At 40.9% G+C, this 18,751-nt stretch overlaps 1 protein-coding gene across 3 annotated transcripts in view; it reads left to right on the top strand.

The window, feature by feature from the left end:
- The window catches only part of nkain2 (sodium/potassium transporting ATPase interacting 2), a 95,286-nt gene that overhangs the window by 29,777 nt on the left and 46,758 nt on the right, over positions 1–18,751 (top strand). For all 3 annotated transcript variants that reach the window (XM_016675868.1, XM_007561000.2, XM_016675867.1), the window contains 2 exons: positions 15,288–15,425; positions 15,989–16,069. In XM_016675868.1, coding sequence (XP_016531354.1) covers positions 15,288–15,425; positions 15,989–16,069 — 219 coding nt within the window. The remainder of the gene's footprint in view (positions 1–15,287; positions 15,426–15,988; positions 16,070–18,751) is intronic.

Below are 18,751 nucleotides of genomic sequence, written 5' to 3'. Positions count from 1 at the left end.
GTATAGCACATTTCAGCAGCAAGGCATTTCAAAGTGCTTTACATAATTAAAATAAAAACAGCATGTAATAAAAAAACAGCATGTAACGGAGGAGAGGGACTGCACAGCTTCGGAGCTGCACAGAGTTCAAAGCTGCAGCCTCAGTGACAACACGGGGCTGCGTCGGTGCTCAGGGGACGGACAGCTTCTTCTCACATCTGTGAAGGTAGCATTAATGACCACCTGTAGTGCAGGTCTGTCGCGTAACTCATATAATTACTTGACCAACTTTTTGCAGGTTTTGACTGATGTTTTAAAATTTATCGTTGGTTAATGAGCTGCCAGGCTTTAAGGTCGGCACGCCTCCTGACCGTCGCCCTGATCTTTAGCTCCCTCCGCAAATTCTTATTCAGAGTCAAGTGGGATCTCTGGCCAGTCCACTCTAAAATATTAAAATGAGTTCCAGTCAGAAGAGACATTTAGGTAAAACGAAGACGGACAGAGGAATGGATAATTTTGGGCGTAACTGTATCATTATGTATGAACTGAGTCACAAGACTTCTGCAGCAAACCGTTCTTATGGTTTGATGTCCTTTTAACGAAATGCCAAAGAAAGTGCTGGACATTCGTTTTCTACCTGTCTCTTGACTGCCAAATCTAAAAAAAAAAAATAAAGAAAAAAGTCAATATCGATGAATTTAATATAATGTGTCGGTAACAATATCACAGCTGCAATAATCAACAGCAAATATTTGAGTAATTACTGTGTTCACATTGAATTAAAGGAATGAAATCATGCATTGCATTTTAAATCTTTGCTAAATAAACATAAAACTGAGGCGTTTGTACTCAGGTTTATCCTATCAAGAAAGTCTCACACTGACCTATGCCCACCTGGAATATCATCCTTTCTGAACACAGGCTCATAAAATGCGGTCTGACTGATAGAAAGCTGAACAGGCTTCTAGATTTAAAACATCGTAAATGGCTTAAATGCAATACGCTTGTGGGCGTCTCTGCACAGTAAACACAAACGAGCTTCCACGTCTACGTGCGCCCATCTGGTCGTATGAACGGGTAGAACGGCTGCGTGTCCTCAGTGATAGCAGTAATATATAAAATACAGCCACATTTTCTGCCCCATAACAACCGGCTGGAGGGAGAGAAGTGCCTGGCGTCCATTGATGTAATGAGCACCTGGAGCACAATAAAACATATTTAAATGATGTGACAGTGGTGGCCGTTTGGTTCATTGTTTGCCCGGGAAACTGCAGGTTCTAGTCGTGTCTCCCATTGAGGCTGGGAGATGAGAGTTAATTTAGGTTTGGCCTCGTCGCGCACACAAGACATCGCACGTGTGTAATTGTCTTCTGAGTTAAGGAGGAAGCTGAGACGCTTTGGTGTTAAACCAATTGACAAGAAAGTCGCTGATGATTTTTTTTTAACAACAGCAGCCAGCTCGAAATTTAGGTGATCCTTTTTTTTTTTTTTTTTTAACCCTCAAAACCCAACACACACTTTGTAGGCTGGTCACGTGAAGACACACATGCAACACAGCACAACCACTAATGATGTGGTTGATTTCATTCGCCTCCCTTGTGGTTATTCCGAGAGAGGGAGAGGCCAGTATCTACTTACCAATCGGTGTGTGCGCGCGAACTTAATGTTCCCCAGCCCGCTGGGCATCCATCTGCGGGTTTATCTGGTGTTATTCCTACCTCTTCCTCTCAGCACACGTGCACACACTCAAAATTACAGGAAAAAAAAGACACTCACGAATCACGCCGTGTGCGGTGCCATTACTGTGCTCAGACACACACACACACACACACACACACACACAAGCCAGGCCAATGCACTCATCATCAAGCATGCAGACCGGAGCGCACATACATGCACTTAAGCAGAAAACAAGAACCCATGAGTACAATGGAGGTACTTCCTAATTCTTCCTATTCATCATGCAGAAACCAAGCCACTTGCACACAAGCCTACACAGTCGCCAGCGCACATTTTATTCTCATAAAAGCTCTGCCTGCATAGATCGGCCATTAAGATATAAGAGCGTATGAATGGAAACCCATTGGTGGGCTTCTAATTCATTTACGGATTGACTGAGGAGAGTTGCTGGGTTTGTGTGGCTGCCTCGAATAGTGACACAGAAACCGATTACGAGAAGGAGGGGATGATGGAGGTGTGGGGAGGAGGGAGGTGGAGAGGGTGAAAAAATGGGTAAGAGAGAGAGATAACAGGTAAGGGGGAACATTGTAGATGGGGAAGAGCAGGTAAGAAAGAAGAAGATGAAAGAGGGATGGGTAGAGGCGAACGAGCTGGAAGCCAGACAAAGAGGACATGTTTTTGTTTTTTATTTTTCTTAGAGCCAGGAGAGGGAGAAGCACAAATTGCATAACTTCTGACGTATGTTGGAAATCACTGCACCTTTACTGAGATTCACCGTTTCAGAATCTATGAAGAAGCTTTAAATAATATATCCTTATAGAAATCTGAAGATCCAGTCATTTTTTTCCTGCAGTTGCCTTTTCCTATTTGTCCTCTTTTATCAAGACCATTCAGAGCAAAGGACAAATAAGCAGGTACAACAACTCAGAGCTCCTTGTTGTTAAAAGTTTTCCTATATCAGTGTCAGTTCGTTCTTGGCTAAAAAAAGACTGCCTCAGTCATTGGACAGAAACTGTAACTTTTCCTTGCCTGTTATTGGTGGTCAGTGGGGGGGGGCAAAAACAAGAAAGGATTACCGGTACACATTTCTACTGTCTGACAGACAGGAATGTGTCGAAAACCCCCGGATTCCCAACTCAGTAGTTAGTCTGCGGCATTTCAGCGCAAAGATAAGATCACAGCAAAAGAGTTCGAGGAGGCGGCGGGAAACAAAAGAAACCGAAGACGAGTGAGGAAAAGGGGGAGTTGATGTGTACGATATTAATGATAATCAGTTGATCAATCACTGCAAATGACGATAAAGAGCTTCTGGTGCAACCTGCAATTATTCCTAATGATACCATTCATCCCAGTATCAGCACACACCGAGGAGCCGCACACACACGTTCCTGTTCGAGGCAGGATAATCATATCTGATTGATAGTCTGAGAGAGACGATGTCCTCCAGCTGTGTCTGTGTGTCTGTTTCCATGTTGTCTGACTTTGTTTGTGCTTAACCCGCTGTATTGAGAAGAACATAAACAAGACTGCAAAAAATAAAACCTCCATTTGGTTTTGGGGATATTAATGATGATATGTAATTAACCTGGAGAGATAGTCATGAGATGACAGCTTTGAGCAGAAATCCTACTAATCCTACTGACTAAATTTCAACCAAAAAAAAACAAAATATAATAAATAAAAATAGTGAATGGTAAATGAACTGACCTTGTAGCGTTTTTCTGGTCATACTGACCATTCAGAGTGGTGTGGATACTAATAGTAATACTAATACTAATACTAATTAGTATACTAATTATTAATACTAATAATACTAATAATAATGTTTTATCACATTATCAACATCAACTTGACACGTTTGTCGGTTGCCATCATAAAGTTGAAATAAAATATGTTCTTCCTCTTCTCTGTCCATTTTTGACAGGTGAAATGTGTATCCTCTCAAAATTGTATTTTCCTCAGGACATGTGACATTTAAAAACTAAACCACAATTTTTTAAAAAAGAGCAAAGTGTAAAGAAATAACTTTAAGGCCAACAGCATTCAGTCATTGCTAATGTCATTTTAGTTGTGTATTAAATACTTTCTATGATGGATAAAGCTCTTCCTTATCTCGTTGAGCGTTTTATTCACACGTTAAAGGAAGCAAGGATATTGATGCCCTCAACCCAGTTAATTACCAGCAGTAAGGATAATATTTGTATTATCCTAAGTAATGCATGACTTCATTAATAAACAGACAAGATGAGATAAAATGAAACTTTCTCCATTGCTGCCCCTACCGAGAATGGGGAATGTTTTCAAGAGCTTATCTAAGCCAAATAAATATTTATAATAAGTTTATTGCATTCTCAGAAGAGAGAAGGTTTTGACAGCCTAATTTACTAAAAAGTGTCACCGTATTAATACGTAGCATTAATAAGAGTGTGTTATTCCAGGAGAGAGGGGAAAAGAAAGAGACATTCAGAGTTTTACAACAACCCGAAATGTCACAAGCACCAGAAGACATGAACGCATCTTGTCACTTCTCTCACATCCTTCAGGCAAGAGAGGAAGCAGGAATGTAAACAATATATGATTGTAGATAAATCATCTCCAGGCTGCCAGAGCCAAGATTTGTAAAATGCAAGGTTTCTATAAAAAAAACAACAAAAACAACTCGCATTGAAGGTTTAACTCATTTGTCACCATGAAGTTCAGCATGGATTTTTTTTTCTTAAAACCATGAATTTCCAAATTAGTAAAGAAAAAACAATCCTCCAAGAAGAACGAAGGTATTTTGATGTTCCTTGGTCAGAGCTTTTGTTTTTCTGGCCACTGCAGGTTAGAGTGAAAGTTTCAAATCGTCACTTGTCAAAAATTGTGGGATAACTTGATTCCATTAACTGCTACTAAACATAATGTTGTGTGATTCTTACGTTGCAATTTACAATAACAGGCAGAAGTAGTATTTTTTTTTTTTAATATAGTTTTTGGACAGAGTGAGCGCAACATCCTGGTGACAGAAAAACAAAGGGAGCATTTGCAGAAATAAATAGAGACAGAGGGGTGGACAGTCAGAGACACAGAGGGGAGGAATGCTCCAAATACCAGACTGATTACCCGGTGTTTCTGACATTTAAATGCCACGTTTACATAAAGAAATGTTTCCTAGGAATATTAATCATTCTGCTTAATTTGCAAGGAAATGTGAGGCGCATCCACGCTGTCGCCGGCAGTGAGGAACTGAAGAATTGAGGGAAAAAAAATAACTTTTGAAAAATTAAATGTAAAGTTAAATATGAAGTTAAAACACACTGTATATAAAGACACATAGGTTCTGTTTTTCCTCACTCTTTGAGATAAAATCAGACAAATTTGATGTTTTATGTCCTTCTCATTGTCCAACCCCAGAATAATCGGAAAGAAACTTTAAAAAAATAAGATTACTGTGCCTTTAAACAACCTAGGAAAGCCCCTATGATGTTTTCATGTCTTTTTATGCTCTTGTAGAGAATCTAGCAACGTTTGAGTTAAATGGAGGCAAACCGGTGGATGTATTTGAAACAGACACACAATTCCCTTCCGTGACATCCTGGAAAATCAAAGACAAGATATCTGGAAGTGAACCGAGTTCGATTCTCGGGTCCAATTACCACATGCCTAAAGGTGTGAGATTGTGAGATTCATCTGGAGGCAGCGCGACTGAACCACAGAAAAAGCAAAAAAAACCATCTTGTCAAAATGTTGGCTGAAGCTGGTCAGGGATCGTTATTATCCACTGTGAAATGAGTCTTGTGCCAACTTGAGCAGGAAGGCTGCTCAGAGAGGAAGACGCTTTCACCACAAAGTGCCATAAAAAGGCAAAGTCTGAAAATGCTCTCGGGGTCAAACATCTCGAGTTCTGGAGACACGTCCCGACTGATGAAACTGAATGTATCTGCATAAAGACCGCTACTGCATTTGGAGGGAGGGAAAAAATAAAATGGAGAAGTTTGCAAGCCAGAGAGAAAACACCATCTCAACTTCTGAAGTGTTGGTGTTGTCAGCATCTTTTTGTGAGGGTGTTTTGCTACGGGGTTCCTCCCGCTGGGAAAAAAAAAAAAACAAAAAAAAAAAACACCTGACGTAACCCGACCCAGTTACATCAGCTCTTCTTGGATCGACGGGCCAAAATTCCAGCAAATGACTGTCGAAAGCTTGTTAAAGGACGACCAAACCGTTTCACCCAAATCATACAACTTAAAGGGGCAATTCCACCAAATATGTGAAATCTGCAATGTTTTCTCTTTCATTCTTCTGCCACTTTGGAAACAATGCATGGCAAGTCAGAGTAAACATTTTCAGCAGACTCAAGGTTATTTCAGCCTGATTGTTATCCTTTAAGTAAATTGTGCGAAAAGGAGCAGCCCGTTGAGTTAATAGGTAAAAATCATCAAGTCTACCTTGAAACGTCTTCGCCATACTGCTGGGGCGTGGCAGGCTCTCAACATCTGCCGGTGTGTTTTGATTACCTCTTGCTCAAAAGGTGAGCCGGAGCCCCGAGTGCGTTGCAGAGCCGGAGTGCTTCGTCCCGCATTGTTTCAAGTCGAGAATAAAAATGGCAAAATAAACAAAAAAACAGACACCGATACAAGTGCAGCACAAAGGGAATAATTTTGGTGGTCGAAGTGAATATTTTTCAAAGATAAGATTTCCACTCAGATGCCTTGTGAGCTCAAAACCGCTGTCACTATTTTTTTTTTTTTCTTTTTACGGTTTCGGGATTATTATAGTAAATTAGGTGAGAAAATGGATTTCGCCTCGGGGCCAGCCGGTTCCTCATCACGTTTCTCAGTAGACCGTCTTGGGATGTAGAGCAAAGATGAGTGACCGTAATGACAGCCCGGCAGTGCTTTCTCTTCAGCGCTTCTTTTATTAAGATACTGCCATCTTGATCCATCTCGGTCGGTTGTTTCACATGACACATCAGGGTGCTTGCAGAGTGGCGCTAACTGGCAAACACCGCCTCCATCCTCTCTGTCCATCTGCTGACTGCTTTGGCAGCCAGATTTATGAGACCTGACATTGTGACAGGCCAACAAAAGTGCGGACCCGAGGAATCGAATGCCAGACGGACGGCGATGCGAGCTGTGACTGATGCAGTGCCACCGTTTTTAATATAATCTGCGAAGCACTCGTGTGGAGTGGTCATCTTTCACAGGGATGATGAAATTGTGTTTTATATTTTATTCATATTGACCGTATTCTGTGGAATAAATTCTAGAAGAGATGTTTTATGTCTGAGTTTTGCTGGTGCTCGAGTTCAAGGATCGGTCAGGGAAAGTGTAACCTAAGCGCACGCAGAAATGCTTATTTTTCTTAAATGCCTTGGATTTAATGTAAAACCTAAAAGAAAATAAACATCTGTAGTGATGATAAAAACAAAAACATTAATTCACTGACTAAACCAGGCACTCGACTTGAAACCGTTGAGTTTCAGGTTTTATATCAAAACCTTGGACTCCTGTTGAAAGCTTGAGTCTTGATAGCTCGTCCCTAAGGTCATCAGGAACTAAAGAGAAATATTCTCTTTAGTTCCAACAAAAGTGCGGACCCAGTTCTTCTATATTCCCTATGGAAGAACTGAAAACATGTTAAGACTGTGAGAAACAATACCATACGCCAACAGGAAAAGGTGGAAAATTCCCACGAAACAAAACAAACAAAAAGCGCACACGCGCCAGCCCTGCTTGGTCTGCAGATATGTTCAAAAATGGAGAAAATGAAACGATTCTGAAATGGCGTGGCGGACAAGAGCAAGCTGTTTTATCCCCCAATATATCTTTATGTTAATTTAGAGAATCCTGTAAGATTCACAAAAAGTTGAATCATCTGCATTACTCCAAAAGTGGAAACTATAAATATCATCTACCAGTAAAGTTCTTTACAAGTGGAGGGAATATTGGTTTAGTGCTAATTTTTAATATATAAACAAAATAAGAGGACATTACGCCAAGTAGTAGAAGAAAAAAAAAGCGATTTGGGAGAAACGGTGATCGTCTTCTGCACCATTAAATACAACGATTAAGGGAACACACTCACAGCACTGAACAGCAACCATGTTAGGAGCAACAAGCAAGAAGAAACGCGGCGCACCGTGTCCGTTCTCGTCCTTATGTTTCTGACTTTCTTTTCCGTCCCCGTGTTGTTTCGCTAACATAACAACTATGTCATATCATTTGCACTAAATACTTGTAAGCTTGCAAACATATTTGATCGCTTAGGCTGACCGCAACGTTTTAGTGATTGCAAATTAAGCTGGTTACATTCGGGCCTAAGCTTGGGGAAACTTACCTTACGGAGCTCAACCTCTAGCTGAGCTCTGGGTCATTATCTCCCCAAGTGTTTTTAATTCTGCCGTTTTGTTTGCGGTCGGTAAAGTTTTCCGGCTTCCTCGTCCACAAGTGGCTTTGCTGCAAAGGCAACTCGAGTGAGAATTTCAGGTGAAGCTTTTATGCATAAACGACTCAGGAAATTTTGCCCATTACAGATACGATTGAACAGTTCTGATGACGGTGAGTGGGCCTGAATGGGGGGAAATTGGATATTTAATGGAGCGATTTTCACCTGCGATCGAGCGTCGGCGCTCCCATTTTGTCTCCCTCTTTCTCTCCACCGCTGGTCACTTCATTCCACGCATTCTTCCTTTCTTCTCATTTCTTTTCATCTGGTCGCTCTTGCTTTGCTCATCCCGTCTTCTCCCCCCCGCCCCCTCCAGTCCCCGCTGTCCCAGCTGTTTTCTCTGGGAGTAGCCTAAGTAGCCACAAATGCTCCCTAATAGCCTCCAATGGAGATGAATTGATCCCTGTGTGAAAAAAAAAAAAGATCAATGGGGGGATTGCTTTTGCTGCACACAGCGCCGTAATGTGCACGCTGGCGGACTTAATTAAGTTAGCAATAAACTTTATTAGCAGGATAAAAGTTAATGATAACAGAGGCAGAGATAAATATCGGTTGAGTGAGAAATGACAGGGAGGTGAGAGAGAGCGTTCACTTCTGTGTGATTCTTCTTGGCGTGTGTGTTGATAGTCGCGATTCTTCCTGCGTGACTCATGAAAGCAATTTTGGACATTTTTGAGCTCCTTCTGGCCGCGCTGAGCTCCACTTTCGATATCACCTCTCCTCTTCCGCCACTTTTCGCCGGCATCTCCTCTCCAGCTATCTCATCCATTCAAGCTCATCTTTGCCTGCCTCGTTCCTCCACCCCGTGTCCCTCGCTCCCCCTCTCCGCCGTCCTGTAATGGGTTGAGGAGGAGAATTTGATCAGCAGTTTCCAAAGGTCACGCAAGCAGGCGAGAAGTCTCAGTCAAAGAGCCAAGGGAGCGAGCGCGAGCTTGAGAGAGAGAGAGCACGAGAAGGACGGCGCTTTTACAAAAAATATTCACACCTACTGCTGACATTTTTAATATCTTGTCTAGAGATGTGCCGATCAGGTTTTTTCCTCCCGATACCGATCACCCATGAGAGCCGATCAACCGATACCGATCACCGATACGATCACATAATTATTATTATTTTTTTATCATAAACACTATCGGTTACATTATGTGGAAAAAGGAACCATGAATTCACCTTAATTTAGACAAAAACTTGTTTTTAATAACTTTTTTCAAGAAGAAAACTAAACAAAACAGGCATTGTGCAAATTGTACTGCTATTGATAATACTATCTTTAACAGACTGATAACATATGAAGGCTCTGAAGAGGCTAAATAATGCAAAGAGCCAAAATAAAACCTCTCAACATTGCCAAGAAGTTCAAGTATAAAACTTAACATTCAAAGGCAAATACAGGTTCCATTACAATAAACAATCCAGAGTTACTGAATGAAAACTTCCTGATAGCATGGCAGCTAGCTGATTACTGCTAGTTCTGATTGGCTGTTTCTGACTGAGCGGAGTAATTATGCAGAACAGGGAGGAGATCGATTACTTTTTATCTGTCTCATGTTAGGACAGCGAAGTTTTAATACGTAGGTAAAATGTATTTTTTTAAGTTAGATGCTGCAGTTTTAAGCAGAGGTTCGGTGGGAGAGTCACTACCAGGTGGAGCAGAAGCGAAGCTCCGTCTGTGAAATATTGCTATCTGTAGCGTAGCAGCGGTTCAACAGGAGAGCAGAACCAGCGTCTTACATCGCAGCTCAAAGATTTAAATAATTTTGCGGGTTATTTGTTTAGCTTTCTGACCGTCATGCTAATCCGGGTGAGTGTTGTAGCTGTGCGCTGCTTTACCTGCTATCTGATCGCTCCGTATGTCTTTTTTACTGCAGTGAGCCTCGATGTAGCCAACCTCCGTCAAGTATGTCATTGTTTTTATGTCGTATTAGCTTCGTCATGTTGATCCATTTTGACGTGCTTCAATTTTCCGCCGCAACACGCAAACTTCCCCATTCACTCAGTGCGATATAGTTACACATCGCTTAGGATTTGTTGCTGCGTGCTTGGCAGTGAAGGAAAGAGGAGACCAGCTGCACAGGCAGGCTGGAAATGAGATGATCGGTATTGGCAACAAGAGCCAATGATCGCCGATCACCGATCATGCACTTTTTCACGAAAATTGGCCCGATTATGATCGGTGACCGATCGATCGGCACACCTCTAATCTTGTCACATTACAGCCACAGTCGGATCCCATTTGAAAGACCAACGGAAAATTATATATGATATGATATAATCAAAATACTCTTTTATTCTAAAGTCACTGTATACTTTTGTTGTCCTATTGTTGAGTCTTTTGCAGCCTTTAGCAGATCTTTAACTGGAAGCGTTCCTGTGTAGCTTCCAAAGCGTCCCCACAGCATGACGCTGCTGCCACCGTGCTTCAATACACGGTTCGCAAAACTGCAAATATGACTTTTCATTCCCAGATTTCAATCTTGGTTAGATTTCAGTTGTCCTATATTCTTACTATGCACATTTGACGGACTGAATAGTGCTTCCTAGATGCTTGGTCTATATATTTTTCTTTCATAATCCAACCCTGCTTTATCCTTGTATCATTTTCCATCCACTACACAGTTTTTCTCTTCTCTCTTCTTGCTTATCTGTCACATATAATCCCAGCAAAAAAAACACTGGATTCAGATTTACTTTTTTTATGTCACAAAATGTTAAAAAAAAAAACAATAACAAAAAAAAAAAAACATAGCTGTAGCAAAAGTTTTACTAGACAGGTAGGAGAGAAACTGCAGAGAAGAGAAGGAGAGATGGACGGTGGAAGTGGTAGCGAAGGAGGGGCGAGTCTGTGCAGTAATGGAGGGAAAATGGGAGGAGGCAGATGAGGTAATTTACTGTTTTATGACACAACATATCTGGTAACAGATGAACACATATTAAATATGTAGGAGAGCAGAGTAAGGAGAGTGGGGGCTGATGATATGATTTGGAAAAGAGGACGGGAGGAAATGAACAAGTGGAGAATAAGAAAGAAAAAAAAAACCCCGAGTGGCCAGGTGAAGAAGGAGCTGTGGCAGAGGACAACATGTGACGATTCATTTCATTCACTCACTGATTCCGTCTCATCATCCTTCCCGGCGACAGCCGCATCTTAATCACCCCCTGATCTCCTCATGCCCTCTCATCAGAGCTCCCAGCCTTTCTCTCGCCCTGTCTTATTTCCATCTCTTTTCCTACTTAGGATAAAAGACACTTTCATCCCTCTGCAGGGCCTCATAATAGTCACAGAGAGACTAAACTGTCTGGAGCAATAATAACTCTTTCTTATCATTCTATCATTCATAATCAAACAGAGCAAAATCTTTCCCAAAAGCAGCGGCGGCGCCTTCCCTCCCCGCCTCCGCTGCCCCCTTCATCAGACGCTAATCTATTCAGAGGCTGTTTGAGCATCGCTCTCTCTGTAACTGCAGCTACATATGTGGTCTATTTGTGGCCAAGAAGGCGAATTAGCTTACTAAATATAACATGCAAACCCCCAGCCTGGTTTTTCTTTATTTTTTATTTGTATTTTTAGATGCAGGCACCAAAGTGGTGCTGCTTTTTGACCCTCCCGCCTCCCAAAACGGAGATTCAGACCGACTTGCAGGCGTTTTGAAGTGCGGTTTGTAGATTTTTATTTTTTTATTTTTTTAGATGAAGCTGTTTCTGTTGAACAGTTATGATTACCAGGGCAGCTTTGCATTAATATTCCCATCTACATGCACCGCACAAACCAGTGTTTCAAGGCAAGGAGAATGAAGCTACAACCGAGCTAGCCGTTACATTTCAGCCGCGTGGTGAAAATAAACCAAAGCACATTGTTTATTTCGAAATATTTTGAGGCAGTCCTTTTTAAAAATGATCTGCATAACCAAGTGTGCATTACTCAACCCAACCAAACAGTATGAAGGTTAGCAGGTTGACCGAAGGCGGCACAGCAAGTCCTTCTCTGCTTTCTCAGCCATGCTCAAGCTAAGCAACGATATTGAAACTCCCAAAGGCATCGAAAGTATTTACAGTGAAATTCAGCCATCTTTCTAAATCTTTTTGCCATGAACACACGACGTCCACCGGTGGATTTCCGGTTGCAGCACAGGACGAGCTTAATGTAGCTCTGCTCCGAGCGACAGCGCCGAAATGAACATCTCTCTCTCTGCAGCTTCAAAGCGTGTCGCAGCAGATCCCGCAGGACCGTGCGAGGCAGCTTGAAGCGCCACCTGTACACCGCGCAGTCTTTCATCAGCCGCATGTATGGCAGAAAACCTACCATATCTGCTAATGTATCGAGTAGACGTCTCATTATATCCCTCCCTCGCCTCTCCGCTGTTTCCTCTTGGATTTAATGTTACAGGGAAACCGAGGCGATTTCACACTTTATTCAAAGCTTTTCAGTCGTTTGATAGGTGCAAAGGATGCCGACTTAAGGGGGCCTGTAAGCATGCTTTCTTTCTTTTCTTTTCTTTTCTTTTTTTCTTTTTGTCTGTCAGGAGAATTGAGAGGCTGGATAACAAAGAACAACAAACCGAGGCGGCTGATGTTGGTTGTTTTTGCAGCTGAGCCATGTAATGAGAATTTCACGTGAAAAGATGAGTGCGACTCAAAGGAACAGATGGTTGGGTTATTGCTCTTATATGTTCCCATATTAGCCCAAGTTAAAACAATCTGCGGCGGGGAACGTTTAGTTTTTGTCATGACTGATCCATTACCTTAACATCTTCTTTATCCCCCCCCGTTCTTGCATTTTGTGTAGCTCAGAGTTATTTCGGGGCAGAGCCAGTAAGTAAATGCATCCCCAGCTGGAGCGAAGACTGTTTATATTATTGGTGATGAAAGAAATGGGGGGGGGGGGCAGGGGCCTCTGTAATGGGCTGGGAGGCCTTTGACTTTTTTTCTAATGGCCTCCGTTTCTGTGTGTGTCCACGCTTTGCGAGAGAGGCACACAGTTGCAGCACTTTATAATTGTCAATAGGAGGACACACTTCCACATAATACAATGAAGCAAGCACACAAAGAAGCTGAGAAAGAGAGCCTGCGCATAAAGGCTAGTTGCACAAAGAGGCACAATGTCTCTCATTCGTCTTCTCTTTTCTAACTCTTTCCCTCCTTGCTCACACACACACACACACACACACGCAAGCACACGCACTCACGTCGTGCACTCCGTGGTGCCAGCTGGGCCCAGTGTGTCCAGTAACAGCAGGTGCTGTCAAGTGCAAGCACAACAGACCTCCCATGACATGGAAAAACACACACACGCGCGCACACACCCACAGGAGTGGATGCACATATGTCACCGCACCAAACAGAATAATTCATCCACCTTCTTCTTCTCCCTCTTCTAATTCTTACATTCGCTGCCTCATAATTAAAACTCATATTTGATTGGTTTTGTATCGCTCTGTATTCAGACACAAAGTGTGTGTGTGTGTGTGTGTGTGCGTGTGTTTGTGTTTTCCATTTGGCTGCAGTGCTACCATATGGCCTCACATTACGGGCTCTCTAGACTCATTCGGGCAGAAAGTTGTGCCAAGAGAATAGAGATAACTCAGAATAACATTATCTCTCTCTTTTTTTTTTAAGTTAAAGTTTGTTTTGTATTTTCTCCGCTTGCGTCTTTCTTGTTTCTCTGTGTCGCCACCTCACTAACGCCCTCTCCATGTCTCTGCGAGTTCATAAATTTAGCAGCGCTGCACCGACTTCATTAACCATCTCAGCATGAGGCTCCAGTGACTGAAGGATAATAATCCCAAACACACACACACGCACACAAACACTGTACTGACTCCACACTGTGCGCTTGAAAGCGATGTATGTACAACTGATTACAATTTACTTCATTACAATGAAGCATTTTGGATTCAAGGTATATTCTGATTAACATCTCCCGTCTTCTTGAGGGAGTTCATTATACTGGTTCACACGCATTTGAAGTTTAGTGCAAAACTAGGCCTACAACTAACCCCCTGGGGCAAAATTACATTAAATAGAGCTTTTGGTTTAAACAATGTAAAAAATTAGGTTGAAATGTGACACGTAGAATATGTCATCCAAAAGATGTCTATGCATGTCTAATTTAATTTAATGAAATCATGGTAACTGTTTCACCACCATTTGCACTATTACTCATTAAAAAAAAGAAAAAAAAAACGTGTGCTATTTTTTATAGTTTTCTGTGCTGCACTGTTTATAACTGTTGATCAATAAAGGCTATATCCATTTCTATTTGTATCGGACAAATTTGGACTTTTATGATGTGAGAAAATGAGACTAACATAATTCACGGTCATATATATATATATATATATATATATGTATATATATATATATATATATTCATTCACCAATAACATAACAGAAAAAGAAATGTAAAAAGTAGCAATGCCAACCCTTTGATGAAACTCTTTTCATTTCAGTTAGTTTTTGTGGTTTATTTGAGCTGCTCTTCCTGAGTTTAGTCAGTCCATTTTGATGTCAAATGGACTGACTTCAGTCAGTCAAACTGATTATTAAAATAAAAAATTTGGGGTCACAATTTTTGAATTTATTCTGGATTATTTCAAATCAAATGCACTTTGGTGTTTTATGTTAATTTGAAGATGGGAAAAAATGTCCAGGACCTCCCTAACATATGATATTTATGAACAATTGCATTTTATGTTGGTTATGTTAGTGAAACGTGGTTAAAAATGACAGAAAACTTTGAAAAGAGGTGTGCAAAAGAATGGAAACATTTTTTGAAGAACCCCTCTATGTATAGAGAGAAGGAGCTAGCTAGCCAGGAGCTGAATAGCTAGCACCCAGGAGCTAGCTACTCAGACGCTTTGCTTCGTTTTTGCCACTTTGACCGTCCATTTACCCCGTATTTTTATTTTTTTTTTTTGTCTGCTGTGTTGTTAGTCAGACTTTTGACCAACTATATTTGAGATTTTGAAACTATAACCTTTCAGCAACTTTAAGATGAAACCCAGTTGAGCAGTGCTGTGCCTAAGAGCGAGACCCCACTTCCTTTTAACTTCAGTGATGATTCAGTTTCTGTTCTTTGACTCACACCTTCACATTTCACGTAAATGGTATCGCTTCATGCTGACGCCCACTTAATGCCGGTAGTTTTCTTGTGGAGACGACCCACAGCTCTCAGGTTGCTTTAACAATCTCCCCTGTTCCTCTCGCAGGTCAGCGTGTTGGAGCGCCAGGTGATCGATTTCCTGGGCTACCAATGGGCTCCCATCCTGACCAACTTCCTACACATCATCGTCGTAATCCTGGGCCTGTTCGGCACCATTCAGTTCAGGCCCAAATATGTCACCGGAGTAAGTTTTGCACACTCAACAAAAAGCCCACACGCAGTCAGCTATATCATGAATTTATCAAAAGCTTGTTATGCAGTGATACTGGTCCCTGCTTTAAGAATTATGGTTCTGAGTGATGCTGAAGTCACAGTTTAACAGTAGGATCTTTTTATCCCAGAGGACCTCAATCTACTACTTTACTCTTACAGACGACGCTTAGCGAGATGGCTCAGACGATGAAAGCTGTATAAATCCTTTCTTTTCTTCCTTCCTTCCTATAAATCTCGTTTTTTTTGCGCGCAGAAACTCACCATCCATTCTCTCGTCCTGTCGGATTTGATTCAGGAGATTGGTTGCGCTCTCCGCTGTTGTTTTTCTTTGTCTGCATTTTAATAACATCAAAAGCAAAGCCTCCCTCTGTCTTATTTTTTTTCTTCTTCTTCCTCCTCCATCTCACTCGCTCCACAAGCAAGCAAGACGTGACCATGTTTTCCTTTTAATTCAACCAAACCACAGCTTGTCGGATCTTCTTTTCCGTGCCTGACTCCTCTCTCCTCCGTGTGTCTCCTTCTCTGTGTGCGCAGTATGCAGCCTGGCTCGTCATCTGGATGACCTGGAATGTTTTCATCATTTGTTTTTACCTGGAGGTTGGAGATCTGTCCAGAGTAAGCAAACATTTTATTTTTTTTATTTTTTTTTTTTCATTCTTTCCTGTCAAAGTATTTCTGTTGCACATGTCTGGAATAAGAACGACTCTCACCGAGTTGCGGAGTTTCGACATTGTTATTTGAGAAATTTCTGAGGTTAAATCCAAGACATCCTGACTAAAGAGCAGAGTTCAAACTATTCAATAAATTCCTATTAAAGGGGAAAGCCCGGCAGCGCATTGATCCCTTTAAGAAGAGTTGTTCCTCTCCCTCATATGTCTTGCTCCTCTCCGCTGCAGCTGTTATCCAGAAAGCAGTAAACACTTTCCTGAGACAATCTGTTCAAACGTAGGCAATCACCTGAACAACCCTGCTGTCACCAACGCCAAATTACTCAGCGGGTCTTGGTACGCTGCTAAAATTATGCATAACATGGCCCTTTGTGAGAGTAATTTATTTTTTCCACATTTGCATTACCTGGTCAACCAGTGGCAAAAACAAGTGAAACTGATTTTTTTTTAAATTTATTTTTTAAGATTCTCTAAGGTTAAAACACAGTTGAACACAGACAACACAAACACAGCCGAGCAATCAAGTTCTGCAGGATTTCACACATTCAGGACTCAGTCTTATGGTTTTCTGCACATATTTGCCACTTATTAGATCAGTAAATGCCATATTCTGCTTCTGTCACCTTGAACAATTACAATGTTTACCAGTAGTGGCAAATGTAGTGATGTGCTGCTCTGTAGGTGCATTTTATGAGCTAACAGATACGATTGGGCTCATTATAACTCTGTCTGCAGGGAACAGAATTGCCAGACCATAAGGTGTTTTTTTTTTTTTTTTTTACCAATTGGCTCAAAATGATCACTGATGATCTTTGAGAATGAAATCTGTCTTTTCTAGAGAGTTCTTGTTTTCCACGTGTTTTATTGTTGCTGAATATCTTCTGTGTCTGTGAGAGCAGCAGGCACCAGCTCAGGTAAATATCAAAATGTTGCCTTTATCCTTCGGTGTAGCAGCAGAGATAGCTCTCATGAAAGATCATTTCTAAATAATTAAGCTCCCGTGTTGAAAAAAAGATGACAGTGGTGTCCTTGAATGGGAAAAGTCATTTGATTTTGGCTGGAAACCATCTCTAGCTCTTTATCCAAGATTAGACACATCTATTCATCCAGCTGTTAGATGTGTTAATTTACACCTTGAATCACCTTCTATGGGCTTAGAATGATAACTGATCCCAAAGTGGTTTGCCCGACTAGGACGAATAAACCTTTCTTTAACTTTAAGCGTATTAGTTTTTTTTTTTTTTTTAAATCCGTTTTAGTGATAAAACTAATAATTTAAATAATCTTTTTTAACCATAACAATAGAGAAATCATTCAAATTAGTTTTTTCCAATCGTCTCGTCAGCCTTCCTTTACTGATTGTTTATATTGACATTAGAGGTGACGTCACACTGTGTGAGAGTTTAGTCACTGTAAAACAGGGATTTATGATCAATTTAAAAACAAAAAAATTAAATGATCATGTAGTTGACATATTCTTTAGCATTTATTTTGGAAATTAGTGTGGTAAAGTCAGCTTATGTGTGTTTTTTTCTAGAAAATGTAGATCAGCACTTTAAATTTCCGACAATAGAGCCAGCCTTCGAATTATCTGGGCCAGGATAAACAGCAGAGTTGTTTCCAAATGAAATGTTGTTTTTTTTTCCCCACATAGATCATTTGTGTTTAAACACCTCGCTTATTCTGAAAATAGCACCAAAGAGTGCTGCTCGATGCTCTCTCTTAAACATAGCGATTCAGTAAACAGACAAATATCCATTTTGTTTAGTTTTTGACCTCCTGGTCTGCAAATTCACAAGAGGATTTTTCATTGCCTCCCTACTGAATCAAGATTTTTAGAAAATTATCTACACAGACATCAGCATCACTTAATAAATCAATGCATGTTAGATTTATGGGAGTACCTTGGAGATATTTAGGAACGTTAGACATCAGAACTAAGCAGGTACTTTAAGCAATGAAGTAAATTATTCCAAAGCAGCAGACAAAGATTGATTTGATTTACAGAACTGTCTGCTGAATTCTTCACATGAAGTGGATGAATTATAACCACATAAAACATGATTTGGAGAAATGTTTTCAGATTGAGGAGAGTCATGGAAGTAAGGATTTTTCTGTAACCACGTTTTATGCTGTAGAGCAGTGGTTCTTAACCTTTTTTGAGGTACCGAACCCACCAGTTTCATATGCGCATTCACTGAACTCTTCTGTAGTGATAAATAAAATATGATCCCCCCCCCCCAGATTCAAGACATGATCACCAAGTCTTCTTAAAAGGTAGAGTCTCTGAGAACAGTTCTTCAAAATGTAGTCAGTGTTTTCAGCAAAGTTGAGCTGACTGTCCAGGAACAACCCAAATTTGCCACAGTTTCAACAGGTTGGCCATCGAGAGAAACTGGAACCACTTTAAGGTCTTGTTTAGATCATTTAATTAGCTCTACATTCTTAAGAGAATGAAAAATAAAATTTATAATAAATAATAAAGACATTGCTTTATTCTGATTTAGTAATGTAATTATATTAATTGTGTTAACACACCCACGCCACTCGAGACAGTACCAACCCCGAAAAGATGCGACTAAGGAGCAGATTTAGAAGTACGCCGAAAGCTACAGAATTTGGAAAAAAC

The sequence above is a fragment of the Poecilia formosa genome, unplaced genomic scaffold (assembly GCF_000485575.1).
Source record: "Poecilia formosa unplaced genomic scaffold, Poecilia_formosa-5.1.2 Scaffold122, whole genome shotgun sequence".
Taxonomy (NCBI): domain Eukaryota; kingdom Metazoa; phylum Chordata; class Actinopteri; order Cyprinodontiformes; family Poeciliidae; genus Poecilia; species Poecilia formosa.
Note: the sequence above shows the minus strand (reverse complement) of the source record. Positions and strands in the feature narration are given on the sequence as shown.